Below are 14632 nucleotides of genomic sequence, written 5' to 3'. Positions count from 1 at the left end.
CATTGAAGTTTGGTAAGTTATGTGCTTTCACTACAGAACCCTTGTTAGCTCATCTGAAAAGTCAACACAGGAAGAAGCAGATGTTGAGAGTAGTTTAACTAAAACCTAAGTTACGCCTAAGAAGAAGTCAAGATTAACAATTAACCTCAGAATTCACGCAGAAAGTGGCGTCATGAGTTACCTTGGAGGAGGGAATCTTTTTTCCTCCACTGTGTGACTGTGTTTTAAAGAAACAGGTGATGACTTTAGGGAACGGTTTTACTTAAAAGAGCTGCCTTTGAAAGGCGGATCAAATGAATGAAATCAAGAGAAACATGTGACTTTTAAAAATGAGATGGCTCAACACCTTCCCTCCCAACTCCCTGCATCCATCACAGGTTTGGTGGCCTCCAGTGATGCTAGTTATTTTCTCCCATGCATTAAGCAGTGTGGGTAGTTGTTCCCTGTACCTACTTGGGCAGACTTACTTTGAACATTGATTACTTTGAAGTTGATGGACCTGTGTTTTGATCTCTTTGCCAAAATCTGTCTTTTTACATAGAAGAATGTAAGGAATCATAGTGTACTAGCTTTAAGTTCAGGAGGCTACCCCTTGACCTTGGCCAGCAACAGTGGCGCATGCCTCAAATCTCACCACTGATTCAGTACAGAACTGCTGGGAAGCAGGAATAACTGGCTTCCTAGGCTGGCTAGATAGTTTAGATCTGTGTTTCTGCAGCAGAAATACTGCCTGTTAAGCTAGTGTTCTGTATGGGGAGACTCGGTAGACCGAAGAGCAGCAAATAGATGAAAGACAGTTCCTGGAGCTTACTTTTTCCATACTTCTGGCAAGTCCGAAGAAGTAAAGATCAAGAAAAGTTCACTGCTACTTCTGTTCCCTTTGCTTGAATTAGTTTATCTTTAACTTGAGGAGTGGCCAAAATTTATCTTTCAGATTTGTTCAGTGTTCTAAAATGTGGAGGATAGTGTTTAATTTGTATTTGACAACATTTGTTGAGCTCCTGCTGTATGCCGTACACTCTGTTCAGTAACAGAAAAACAAGGAGAAATGATAATGAAGATGCTGCTGCTGCTGCTATTGTTGAAGTTGATTGTTGTAATAGAAGCTTCCATTTATTGAGCTTGGCCTTGGACTAAGGGCCCTGCACAGGTTTTTTTATATTTAGTTCTCCAGTCACACCTCCAAAAAGTATACTTACTTATGATTGAATCCACTTTATAGATAAGAAAAATTATGAGTAACTTGCCGGGTCACAAAGTTCTTAAATGGTAGAGCCAAGATTTGAACTCAGGCAGTTCTGACTCCAAAGCCTGATCTCATATCCATCATGGTTTACCACCTTTTAAATAAAACAGTATTTGCCCTCTAAGAACTTATTCATTTTCATTTCTCATGAGATGATCTTCCCTAGCTTCTCTGGTCTGATTTCTGATTCTCTTATGTAGTGAGAAGGATGGCATTTTTACAAACTGCTCATCATAGCTCACTCCACAGTTTCTTGTGACTAGGGACCAGATTGCAAGTCAGAAGCTTCCTTACATTGATTTTTAAGGCTTAAGGGTATTAGGATATTATTTTAATAACATATTCCTGAAGACAGTTGTTATAGTTGAAAAAGCAATATTGTAGAGCCTAGATAAAACCAAGCCTTCAAGTTTGACCTCTGTAGCCATCCTTCTGTCCTAAACTCCTGCCACCCAAACCCACCACAGAGGGGCCAAAGAAAGTGGTGCTTTGCACTTGTAGGCTTCTTGACTTATTACTAAAAGTTCTGATGGTAATGACATCAGTGCCACATTTATAAAGTATCTATTATGAGCCAGGCACTGAACTAAATGTTTGTTCTATGTAATCTTTATCATAAGCACTATCTGGATGAGAATACTGAGGATAGGGGAAGTTGATCGTTTTCTCTGGGTTGCACAATCAGTAGTGCCAGAATTGGAACCCAGGTCTGTCTAACTTTTATGCCCACGATCTTATCAGGACCTCATTCTGGGTTTTATACACACACACCCACACACTGACTATGATTCTGCTGGGAGACCTCACTCTTATACTGAATTCTGTGCTGTGGATGCTACACCCTCTCTTTTTTATTAAATTTACCCTTTTTACATATTTTTTTTGAGAATACTCTAACACCATCAGAAAATCAAAGGGAGGGTTAAGTCACCAGAATTTGAAAAATTTGGTAACATAGTCTGAATATGTTAAATATTGATCTCATCTCAGTTTCACTATTCTGCCTGGTTATAGGGTCAAGCACTTAATTTTTTCATTTTTAATTTTTATTAAAAGCATTGTTATATTTATTTACAATTATGCTTTTTGGCTTTCTGGGTATGATTGATTATTTATATAATTTTTTGCATAATTTTATCATTTGGCACTTCTTGATATGCCTATGAACCTAGTATACCCTGGTTTTTTTTTGTTTTTTTTTTTTTTTGCGGTACGCGGGCCTCTCACTGTTGTGGCCTCTCCTGTTGTGGAGCACAGGCTCTGGACATGCAGGCTCAATGGCCATGGCTCACGGGTTCAGCCGCTCCGCGGCATGTGGGATCTTCCCAGACCGGGGCACGAACCCGCGTCCCCTGCATCGGCAGGCGGACTCTCAACCACTGCGCCACCAGGGAAGCCCTACCCTGTGTTTTTTATATTTTAATTTCTCCTGTCTTGCTTTATAAAAATGTCTACCTACTATTACTATGTATATTATACTAGTTTAACTTAAAGTAGGATCCTACCTTCTTAAAACACAGTCTTCTTTTCCTTCCTTTGGGAAATTTCTATTGTGATGAATGATTCTATTGTGATGAATTTTTAAGGGTTGACCTCCTAACATGACTCATGAACCAAATCCAATAAAAGATATCCTCTAACCCAGTAATTCTGTTAAATTTCATCACAAATTCCAAACTGGAAGATTTTTATTGAGACACTACACTGTCATAAAGAAAATGGTATATGGGAACATATGTTTATGTATGACTGATTCACTTTGTTATAAATCAGAAACTAACACACCATTGTAAAGCAATTATACCCCAATAAAGATGTTAAAAAAAAAAAAAGAAAATGGTGCATTTCATAAGACATTTGTATCACTTTGAAATTGGCTAAAAATCAAATTAATAGTCTCCTTTATATGTGCTATTTTCACCAAAGAATAATTTTTTTAAAACATTATCATATCTAAATCTGTTCTCCTACCCATTCCCCATTCTGAGTTAATGCTGCCTTCTGATTTTATTTTGTGGTTGGTTTGGCAAATAACCTGTCATCATCCATTCAGAGAGAACAGACCTAGGCACCAAGGCACAAGTTGCCTTCACTCTGGCATTAGAACTACATTAGAGAAAATACTTAACTAAGCTTAGGTGAGGGGTTGGGCTAAGGTCCAAGATCATCTATGTGATTACTTTCTTTCAAGTCAGAAAAACACTCAAATTAAAAAATAACTACTGCAGGATTTCTAACTAGTTTCCCATGAACTCTATACTTCTTTTTTCCCCTTCCACCTTTCATTTCTTCCCAAGAAATTAGAAGTGAAATGATAAGAAATCTTCATATATTAAGGAAGAATAGAAGTGGCCTTGTCTATAGAAGATATTTTTAAAATTGAGAAATAAGTCAAAACTATAAAAGGGTCTTTTTGTTAGTTTCCTATTGTATTCTTTTGGTAAATTTGTATGGAGGCATCATAGGGAATGGAAACACGCACATTCTTAAAGGAAATAAAGGCACATGTCCCAGCGTAAGTGGCTTGGATGTAATGTGTTCACCTCTTTGTGGTGACTGTTGGGTATTACAGCCCACATGGCTTCCCTGCCGCTCACACTGTCCCTCCCATCACCTTCAGCATTCAATATCATTTATTTTTTTCTGAGCTCAAGATCAAATTAATTATGTTAAAATTGTTAGTCTTTTTTTAGAAGAAGCATGCAATGTTTTATATAAAGAAGTATATTTATTCCATATACGTTTAACAATTTTTACAGCTAACCAATAACAATTAGAGGCAGTTGTGACCCGTTTTGGAATTTACTGTTTCTCTAGTAGTAGCCAAAGGGTCTCAGATACAGAACTGTTTGAGGTGATCACAAGGAAAGGCTGATAGAAACTGTGCTTCAGTTTCTTAATACATGTGATAGTTCTTTAAAAATTACTCTAAAGTTATACTGTTTTCTGGCTACAGTAGTCTCCTTTGTGCAGATTTGGTAAGATTGGACTTAATTGATTTTGGTTTTAGTATTTGAGCTTTGAAAACTCCTGAACTTGAATTTCTTTTGAAAATCCAAGCTTGAGAACCCATTTTTTTTTACTGTTGTTCAGATAGAAGACTTCCCAGAAACAGAGTCATCCCTGATTTGCTTGGTTTCCACAGTACTAGAGACATTTCAAAGGTCTAGGAATAGACAAAACTTAGGAACATCATCTTGGAACTTCCCATTGTTAAAACACTTCACATTACTGTTCAAGACTCTTGCTAATTAATGCATGAAATGTATTAATTCCATTTTAAAAGATGTGTATTAATCTGTGTGTGTAATTAATTGCTTCCAGATGCTCCATGCTCCTTTCAAGCAGTGTTCTCATTAATTAGTCCTCTAATATTCCTAAGAGGAAGAAAGAGGACAGTTGTTTGATGTTTACTTAATTGAAAGAGGCATTTATACACCGAGCTGATAGATCATTTGGTGAAAATTATTTAGAGAAAAGTCAACAGACTATGGGGAAAGAAATTTGGTCTCCGGAGTGGGGCAACCCTCTGCCTCTCTTTCTGCTTCACAGTCCATGCAAGCATTTAGTTCACATGGTCATTCCTCTTAAGGGGAAAGGATAACAGAGACTTCTTTTCCCATTAAAAAGTTATTTTTAAGGTCATGCATTCTAATTGTTAAAAAAAATGCAAACAAGAATCAAATGAAAATTGAGTCTCCTTCACCCTCCTTTGTTGCTTTCTGGTACAAAGAGTTTAGACGTTTATCAATGATGAGTTAAGCACACTGATCAGTGGTCACTGTATTATTAAGTCCTATCTTTTAGTCTCAGATTTAGCCTTTATTTAAACTATTGGTCTCTCTTACTGTTTTTATTATTATTGTTTTTAAACTTTCTCCAATTTTCTTCCATCCTAGTTTATTCCCATGCCTGTACTCTATGGCGTGTTCCTGTATATGGGGGTAGCATCTCTTAATGGTGTGCAGGTAAGTTTTCCATAGCAATCTGAGCAGAGTCATATTTTTCTAGTAGTATTAAAAACAGTCCAATAATAGGTCATTGAAGAAAAGTGCTAATCCTTAACTGCTGAGTTTTTAAAATGCATTTATTTCCTACTTTCTCCACCATTCACCTGTGTTTCTGATTTAATTAATAAAGTTAGCTTGTGTTAACAAATGTTATCATACATACCCATTCTCCAAATAAGCTGTTAGAAGCTATTTGTCTAGGAAAGTGAGAGAGCTATCTCTGACCTTCCTCCCTCCCTCCCTCCCTCCCTTCCTCCCTTCCTCCCTTCCTCCCTTCCTCCCTTCCTTCCTTTGATGGAAATCTAACCTTCAGTGTGCTCGAGATACTGTTTATCCATTTGCCTTTACCTTATACTAAGAACAGGCTATTCTTATTTGATGTGCTTTTCGCATGGCTGAGATCATTAATCAAAAGTTTTGCACCAATAAAAGAATCAAGTCAATGTGGTTAATGTGCTACTTTTGTCAAAAACTTCAGCTGTCACATCGTGGATAAAACTGGCCCTCTTTTAAAAAAATCATTAGGGGAAACTTTGTAAGGGACTTTGTCTTTCAATTGAGGTTTAATTTAATTGGCACCAGGAAACTGGAAGTACTGCTGCTGCTTTCTGGCACCTTGTTAACTGTAGCCTTATTTAGCACTTAGTGATGTTTTAATGGGAAAAAACTGCATGTTCTGTGAACATCATAAGAATTTATTTAAACCCCTTCGTAATAGTCCTTGCTTTTATTTATTGAATTTAGATTAATTTGATTTTAGAGTCAGATGGAGCTGAGCAACTGGCCAGACCCTCAAAAAGAGAAAAGGCTATTTTATTTTTCCTTGTTTAGGTCCATTGAGTAGAGTTCTTCACCATTTGGATATTTATTACAAAATACAAGGTGGTTTTTCATAGATGGGACTAGACGAATGTGAATGTGGGTTTATTTGTGCCCGTGAAATTTTGGGGAAGTATAAATGTGTAAAAATATTTTTACCTGACATTGTAAATATTCTTTATTACTTTAAATGGAAAAATATGAAACAAATATGGTCCCCAAATTAATAGTTCTTATTTTTGTTTGGCCTAAATAAGTCAGTCTAGGTCAGAAGTTTGATTTTATGTGTTCTAGGTGTGTAATAGATGGTTGGAGCTTAGTACATGTTTATTAAGTTAAATAGAAGGGGAAAAAATCAGCGATTCCATAACAATGGGGAAAAAAATCCCTTGCTGAAGGGACAGCTAGTGGATTTCTTAAATTCTGCCATGGTGTTGCCCTATCACCTTTTCTCTTTACTTTTCTCTTGACTCTTCTTCTTTTAGACCTTTTTGGCAAGATCTGAGTTAGCAAAAAATTTTATTACTCCAGTCTTTATAAATGGGAATACTTCTACCAGTCAAAAATAGCTCTGGAGGAAGAAAGAAAACTCTTTAGATAGGAAATCACTTCAGAGAAGATTGTGATAGTCTATTTACTTTTACATTTTTCTCTTCCCTCCAGCAAGAAAGTAGAGATATTATTTCAGAGTTCTTATTGCATAATTATTCAATTCAACAGCTATTTAGTGAGCATCTTACATCTGAAAGTTCCTATGATAGGTACTTAAATATCATCCTTATCATCAGCATTGATGTAAACTCAGCAGTTATTCTTTAAAGCACAGCACCTGGCACATAGGTGCTCAGTAGTCATTTTAGTACCTGTTTATACATGACAGTGTAATAGCCTCTCCTAGATCAGGTATCTAGTTGTTGACGCTGTGAAACTCACTGCAATGTTCATGTGGCTTTCCTCTGAAAAGAAATGCTAATTCATTGCTAAATGTATTAGTTAAGTTATGCCATAGATAAATAATGTGGAATTTATGAAAATACCAATGCATTCCCATTTTCAAGTCAGATAGTTCCTTTATATCCTTGAAACATTATTGAAATATATATGATACATAGCATCTCCTCTTCCTTTCAGATAAGACAGCTGCGGCACAGTTAGATACATGAGTTTGATGTCTTCCTTCAGCATATTATTACTAGAATAATAGGCACAAGATCTTCTCTCCTAAGATGCAGACAATACAAGTAGAATGTAGGAGATGAGCATCTTTATTTTATATTTGGCTTTGAAGCTTTATCCTTTGGTGGCCACTTTATCTCATATAGCTGCATAATATTCCTGCAAAGTAATAACATAAATTGGAAGACTCATACTACGTCTTACTGTGTTAGACTATATTTCTGCACTCCCTGGCCAGTGTCCTCTAACAAGGACATCGCTTGCCTAAATTGTAGAATATAAATCACTAGTGGTTAGTTAGACAGAAAGAGATGACTTGGTGCTGCAGCTCTTGAAGTAATGTACTTGTCCTCTCTTGCCCTTTCTTCTCCCAGTTCATGGATCGTCTGAAGCTGCTTCTGATGCCCCTGAAGCATCAGCCTGACTTTATCTACCTGCGCCATGTCCCCCTGCGCAGAGTCCACCTGTTCACTTTCCTGCAGGTGCTCTGTCTAGCCCTGCTCTGGATCCTCAAGTCAACTGTGGCTGCTATCATTTTTCCAGTCATGGTAGGGATTGTTTTAATTGAACCTACCCATGAGGTCACACCAATATCATGTGGTTATTGTAATATTGATGACACATGTGTCTTTTATGGAGGCTTCCAGTTTTTTTCCAGCTTTGACCTAATCAGTTTGATTGGTTGTAATTTAAGGTTGCCAGGTCTGTGGTTTATCTAGGCTTGACCTTGGAGTCAGACAGCTGAGTTCAGATACTGGCTCTGGTTTGTGCTGATCAGTGAATTTCCCTGAGCTCCCATCAACTCATCAGTAAAATGAGAGCGGCATCTTTGTTTTCATTCTGAGCATCAATAATGAATATAAAGTATATAGCACAATGCCTGACACATGGTAGACACAAGTGCACATAACGTTAGTTATTTTTAAAATACTGCTGTACATTGGAATTTGTCTAAATAACAGAGTACAGCACATTTCAGACCAAATAATAGAGCACCAGTTTGGCAACTTATGAGAGATCATCCAGTGAATAGAAGAAATGGAGAGAGAAGCTTAATTTTTTGCAGTTCTTCTCCTTTGTATCATGCTAAGTTTAAGGATAAGTCTGGGCTCTCTCTCCTTGCCATGTTACGATGAGAAAGAAAGTGAAACAACTAACATTCCACTCTGAATCACAAGTGAAAGAAGGGCAAAAGGAAACAATAACTTTGTATTTGGCTTCATCATTGAATTTGTGTGGGTGAAATAATGCTATGGTGGCTTATTTTTATTTATTTTTCTTTTTAATTAAGACTTTATTTTTTGAATAATCATTGAATTTTTACTGTAGCCTTACATTTGTTGCAAGAAAATGCACATGCATATGCTTGAAACAAGTCACAAAGCCAACCTCAGGTCTGGCTCTGTCTCCCCTGTAGCTTTGGAAATAGAACTTTAATATACAAATCATTTTTTTTTTTTACAAAAATTTTCTTACTTTTATCCAGAATTATTATTTTATATCATGTATACTGGTTGATTGTAATTGTTTTTTCCTCCAGGAAAGCAGAAAAAATGGTGTCAAATATTAACAGTATTTGTGGAATCAGATTTTTACTCTTGATGATCCCTTATGTTCTGCTTTTGAAAAAGAACTCTATTAACTTATTGGAAAACACACTGAGTATGAGAAAAGACTTCCATCTGCCTATTAATATAATCTACCCATGTATTAGTTTTGCTAAAGCCAGGAAAAACAAAGTTAGACCTGGATAAATTTGAAATATATCCAGTAAATCACTTATTGCTTGTGCTAAATAATAATAAAAAATATTTTACCTTTATAAAGTATTTTTCATCTTTCAGAGCTTTTATTTGATCATAAAAGAATCATGTAATATCAATAGGTTAGATGTTATTAATTTCTCTAAGAGATGAAGAGGCTGGCATAGAGCATAATATGGATAAAGACAACTGTTCATTTGAGGCAGGGCCAGGACTTCTGAGTCCTACTGCGTACTAATTTTACTGTTGAGCAAAGACATCTTTAAGATACCTTCAAGAGCAATTCATAGAAGCAAAGATACAGAGTTCAAGAATACTGGGGTTAGAGTTAGAAAACTGGGACCCTTTGTATTCTTCCTTTATCTGGCTTTGTGATCTTGGATAACTTACTTATGTCACTAAGCTTTAGTTTCCTCTGCTGTTGGATAGATACTAACATCTACCTTTCAGGTTTGTTGTGGGAATAAATGAGAAAATATTGTCTAAGAGTTTAGCACAGCATCTGACTCAAGATAAGTATTCAGTTAATGGTGGTGATTGAAGTTGCCCCAGCAGATTAAATAGTCTGTGCAAACTCAAATACTACCTCATTATTAATACTTTGAAGATGTCTCAGTGTACTATGCGTTGTACAGATTTTCTTGACTTTCAAAAACCTGTGTAATGTTTTAATTTTGAATAATTAGAAATCATACACAGGCTGTTTTTTCCCTTGAAACTTCTAGTTATTTTATTAAAAATCTGACATGGAAGAAAATGGTTTAAAAAATAATCTTTTCATACGGAAATTCCAAATAAAGGGATCATACAGTACAGTGAACAAAATACAATGAGTTAAAGTAAGACTTCTATGAACCAACTTTCTCCATGAAGCAGATGTTTATGGTCTACATAATGTAAGTCCATACAAGCAAGATGAGTTCTATCATACTCTAGACTTGTACAAAATAGGTTTCTACTGACTTTGCTAGGGCAGTATTAATACTCACTCTGACTTCTCTGACATGGGTTCTTTCCTACCTTTTATATTTATTCTTCCAGATCTTGGCACTTGTAGCTGTCAGAAAAGGCATGGACTACCTCTTCTCCCAGCACGACCTCAGCTTCCTCGATGATGTCATTCCAGAAAAGGATAAGAAAAAGAAGGAGGATGAGAAGAAAAAGAAAAAGAAGAAGGGAAGTCTGGACAGTGACAATGATGATGTAAGGAGCTTTCTAAAATTCCGAAGTAAAATTCCAAAGTTAGTTAAACAAATGTGAAAATGGTATTTTTTTAACCCTTGTGTGCGATGTATGACTGAATTTCAAGGATGTTTACCTGGTCATGCTACTTGTCACTTTTCACCTTCCTTTGCCCTTTATTTTGTCTCTTTATTTTTTTAAAAGTATTTTCTGAAGTCTTTCTGTAACTGTGAATACACTGATAATGATATAATGACTTCTAAAAAAACAAAGACCACCATATATAAAAAACTTCAATCTCTGATCTCGTACATAAAAAGGAAGCTTGTTTCATAATGCTATAAAATGTATTGGGTTTATTATTGATAATCCAGGATTTAAATTTGAGATAATAACTCAGTTTTACATAATTTTAAGCCTAGTGTGGGCAAATGCTGGTGATCTCACCTCCTGTGATCTGTGTATCTATTTGAGTGGGCTCTCAACCAAAGTTCTCTGCTATTGTACTTATCCTTGCATTGGGATTTGACATGATTTGAGATCACTTCTCTGTAACCTTTCAATAAAAAGGAACGGAAATTGGAATTTGGGGTCTTTCTACATAATTGTAGCAGTCAGTGTCATAATTTAGGTGATCCTCTTGCAATCATATAACTAAGTTGAGAAGTAAAATGTCCACTTTTCCGGAAGCCATTTCACAGAAATCTTGGTGTTTCAGTAGGGGTCTGTGATCAGTGCTAAGAGAAAATCTGGGATTTGCTTTTCTTTAACACACACACACACACACACACACACACACACACACACACACACATAAACACCCCAATAGCTTATCTCAGTAGCCTTTTGAAAGGACAGCCAAAATGACACCTTCTATATGAAGATTTGTAGGTTTGTTCTAGATTTTACACAGTGCAGTATCCCCATTCTAGTGGAATCCCCAGTATCTCATTCTAACATGGGAGTCTAGTTAATTTTTGGTGTCTGCTCTGTACTTGATCATTTTGATGGATCAGGCATACTTTGTTCTTAATTGCTAAAGCAGCTCTTTATAGTATATTTTTGTTCCTATTTTACAGACGGGGAAATTTAGACTGAGAAATGTTAAGTCATTTTTCTAAGTGTACACATATTGGCAAAGGCAAAACTCTCATCCAGGCCTGTCTGGTTATTTTCGATTGGTCAGGCTGTCTGATTGAATTATTTTTGGAGAACTTGGAAACAGTACAGTGAAGGAAGGCAACAGACAAAATTGGATTTCAGATAAATTGATCCAATAAGAAAAGGCTAAATATATGAGGCACATTTAGCTAAAGAGAAAAAGAGTCTGAGGGAGCTTTTGTGACTGTCACCATCCATCTTCAATGAGAACATGTATATAGATTTTCTGTTTCCAATGATGACAGAAAAAGAGAGAATGTGCTTAAACTGCAGAACAGATTAAGATGCAGTATTAAAAAGAACGAGGCGTTTACACATTGAATAGAATTCAAAATTTGAAATAAATTTCTAGGCTACTCTAGAGAAAAAAAAAAAAAAAACCCGCCTGAAATACTGAGATAATTAAAGCAGTATTTTTTGTGTGTGTGTGGTACGCGGGCCTCTCACTGTTGTGGCCTCTCCCGTTGCGGAGCACAGGCTCCGGATGCGCAGGCTCAGCGGCCATGGCTCACGGGCCCAGCCGCTCCACAGCACGTGGGATCTTCCCGGACCGGGGCATGAACCCGTGTCCCCTGCATCGGCAGGCGGACTCTCAACCACTGCGCCACCAGGGAAGCCCAAAGCAGTATTTCATCTTGAATTTTCAAAACAAGTACCTCAGTTTATGTACATGGACATCAAACTTAAAATTCATTATACATTACAAATGTATGAAATAATATTATAGAATCCTCTTCTCTAATGGCTTTTAAGAAAAAAATAGTAATAAAATATCCACTTTTAAGAAAGTTTTCAATTTAGTGCTCTCTAGTGTCAGAAGTTGGATCAAATGAGCTCCTGAGAAGGTCTTCTAAGTCTTAGATTTGATTTTCAACAAATCATATTTTATTTAAATAATGCTATTCTTATATTAATAATATTTATCATTCTGAATCCATATCTCCAACAGATTTCTTGAAGATAATGTGTGATACTTGTTTTTTTCTTTTCCTCTTTCTCTTCTTCCCCCAACCCCACCAAAACAAACAAACAAACAAGCTTATATATTTATCCTAGACAGTGAATCCAGCCAGAGTGTATCTGTGTAATACGTTCTGTGTGTTGAGGCCATTATTTGGGGTTCTCCGTTTGAAATGTAGCTGTTGTGATGTTCACCTGGTCATTGTGTGGTGTGGGATCCATGGATGTAGGGAGCCACACAAGGGCATGGGAGTTCCAACTCTAATATTTGTGAGCAGAATTAGTGAAAAATATGGCTTGCCAATATTTTGAGCTGCTCAGTCATTTTTGAACCCGCCCAGTAGGCTATGATTAAGGGTTGGCTGCCAACCGGTTCATCTATAAATGCTATTATTGGGGGAAACTTTGGAATACTGTAATAAAACTTGTCCTTGACATTCTTACAAAGGTAGGGGCACATGGCATCTTCATTTTTTTTTCAAGTGAAGTGCAATATCTTAATCTTTGAAAAGAATATTGTGGCTCATTACCCTCTTTAGATTCATCATAAAGAAATTTTCAATGTGCGTAGTAGCTTTATGTTAAGATTCATTTTTTTCTTACTTCCTTTCACCCCTAGTTCCTATTTTTTCCCTTTCAGCTAAAGGTCATCATCTCCTTGGTACTTTCAGTTAAGAGATGAATTCCATCTTTTGAGTCTAGGCATAGACATAGATTCAATATAATGAATTCTAAAAACAGTAAAGTGATAATCCTGTGGAAATATGTTACAGTTTTGGCTTAGGTGGTCTCTTCTTTAAGAAGCTTCATGATTAGCTGCCTGGTTTTATCATTTTATTTTGGCTATGATTCTTCTCTGCCTACCTGGCCATCATAGGCACCTTCCTTTTGACTTTATTTTCTCATGTTTTGCTAAGTTTCCAAATATATTTGGTGTGAGCAAATTGAGATGAGCCTTAAACTACAGAATAGTTCTGATGGAATATTAGAGTAAGGGAGATGGTTTATTTTCAAGTCTATGTAAATGACCCCTTGTGAGTGGATATTAGAAAAAGTCTTCTTACCTGTCTTGGAAGGAAAGATAAGTCATCATATTCCTGGAGGTGGAATCAGAAAGCATAAATGAAACAAAAATTTCAAGACCATATTATAGTTTAGGAAGTCTCCTAATTTACAGTCTTTCACGTTTGAGATTATTTCCTTCACACACACATACAACTAACCCATAAATATTTGATTGCAAATCCAGCTTATGGAAAGCTTTACAATTGTTTAATTTGTAATGATCTCAATTTGGCGTGGTTCTAGTTTTAATTGACTTAATCTCCTTAACTCAGAAGAGAAGAAAACAAATGTGAGGGGAAGATGCCATAAAATTTGAAAAGTCAGCAAAGGAGAAGTGATTATGTCTAAGGCTGTTCTCCTTAGTACAATGTAAATGACAATATGGTAGGTTTAATCAGTACTGGGAGGTAGGGAGGTCTGTATAGTAAAAGCTTTCTAAAAACTGTTATAAATTTCTTTCACAGTCTGACTGCCCATACTCAGAAAAAGTTCCAAGTATTAAAATTCCAATGGACATCATGGAACAGCAACCTTTCCTAAGTGATAGCAAACCTTCCGACAGTGAGTAGAACTAACCTCTTGCATGCCAGCTTGAATATGATTTGCACTTACAGAGAAAAAACTTTAGGACTGTCATCTTCATTAACTTTTCCTCTGTTTTCTTTCTTTTTTTTTCTATGTGAAGATTTACATTGATTATTATGAAACTTCATTTTTACATTCCTTGACCTTCACTCCTTACCTTTTTCTTTTGTCCATAACCATTTAAGTTTTTATTTGGTCATCTTTTCTCTGATCCAAGTTATCGCCGTTTTCTTTGAATTGCTAAATTCATAACCATGTTTTTAATTGATTTCCCTTTTTTTGCTGGTATGTAGAATGGCAGCTTCTAGTACTACATCACTGTCTGTTACTGTTTGTCTTCCTTAGGCTTCCACCAATGACCAAATCAGCTCAAAAGAGAAATTGCATAATGGGTCTCTCAAAGATCAATGAATCAATTGTTAATACTGAGAATTTGGAATAATTGTTATTTTCAATTAAATTGGCAATCATAAAATATTAACAACCACTCTTTGGGTATAGCTTATAAGATATTTGCATTTTCTTCCTAATTTCTTCATTCCCTTTCTGCTGTTTCAAAATTATCTTTGTAACTGCGCTGGTCTTTCTGGGGTAGTAGCCTGGTGGCTAAAGTATAATGGTTTTTGACCTGTCATCTTTGCTTTTGTAATTGAGTTAACAGGCCA

The 14632-nt window shown here is 36.1% G+C and overlaps 1 protein-coding gene across 4 annotated transcripts in view; it reads left to right on the top strand.

Annotated features, from left to right (window-relative positions):
* Positions 1–14632, top strand: part of SLC4A4 (solute carrier family 4 member 4) — a 353776-nt gene that overhangs the window by 332460 nt on the left and 6684 nt on the right. For 3 of the 4 annotated variants that reach the window (XM_082653632.1, XM_082653631.1, XM_082653630.1), the window contains exons 21-24: positions 5146–5214; positions 7626–7799; positions 10056–10217; positions 13847–13943. In XM_082653632.1, coding sequence (XP_082509758.1) covers positions 5146–5214; positions 7626–7799; positions 10056–10217; positions 13847–13943 — 502 coding nt within the window. The remainder of the gene's footprint in view (positions 1–5145; positions 5215–7625; positions 7800–10055; positions 10218–13846; positions 13944–14632) is intronic. The other variant, XM_082653633.1, reaches the window with a different exon arrangement.

Source organism: Grampus griseus (assembly GCF_964374135.1).
Source record: "Grampus griseus genome assembly, chromosome: 4".
NCBI classification, from domain to species: Eukaryota; Metazoa; Chordata; class Mammalia; order Artiodactyla; family Delphinidae; genus Grampus; species Grampus griseus.
The sequence above is the reverse complement of the archived record's forward strand: the minus strand, read 5'-3'. Positions and strand labels throughout refer to the sequence as shown.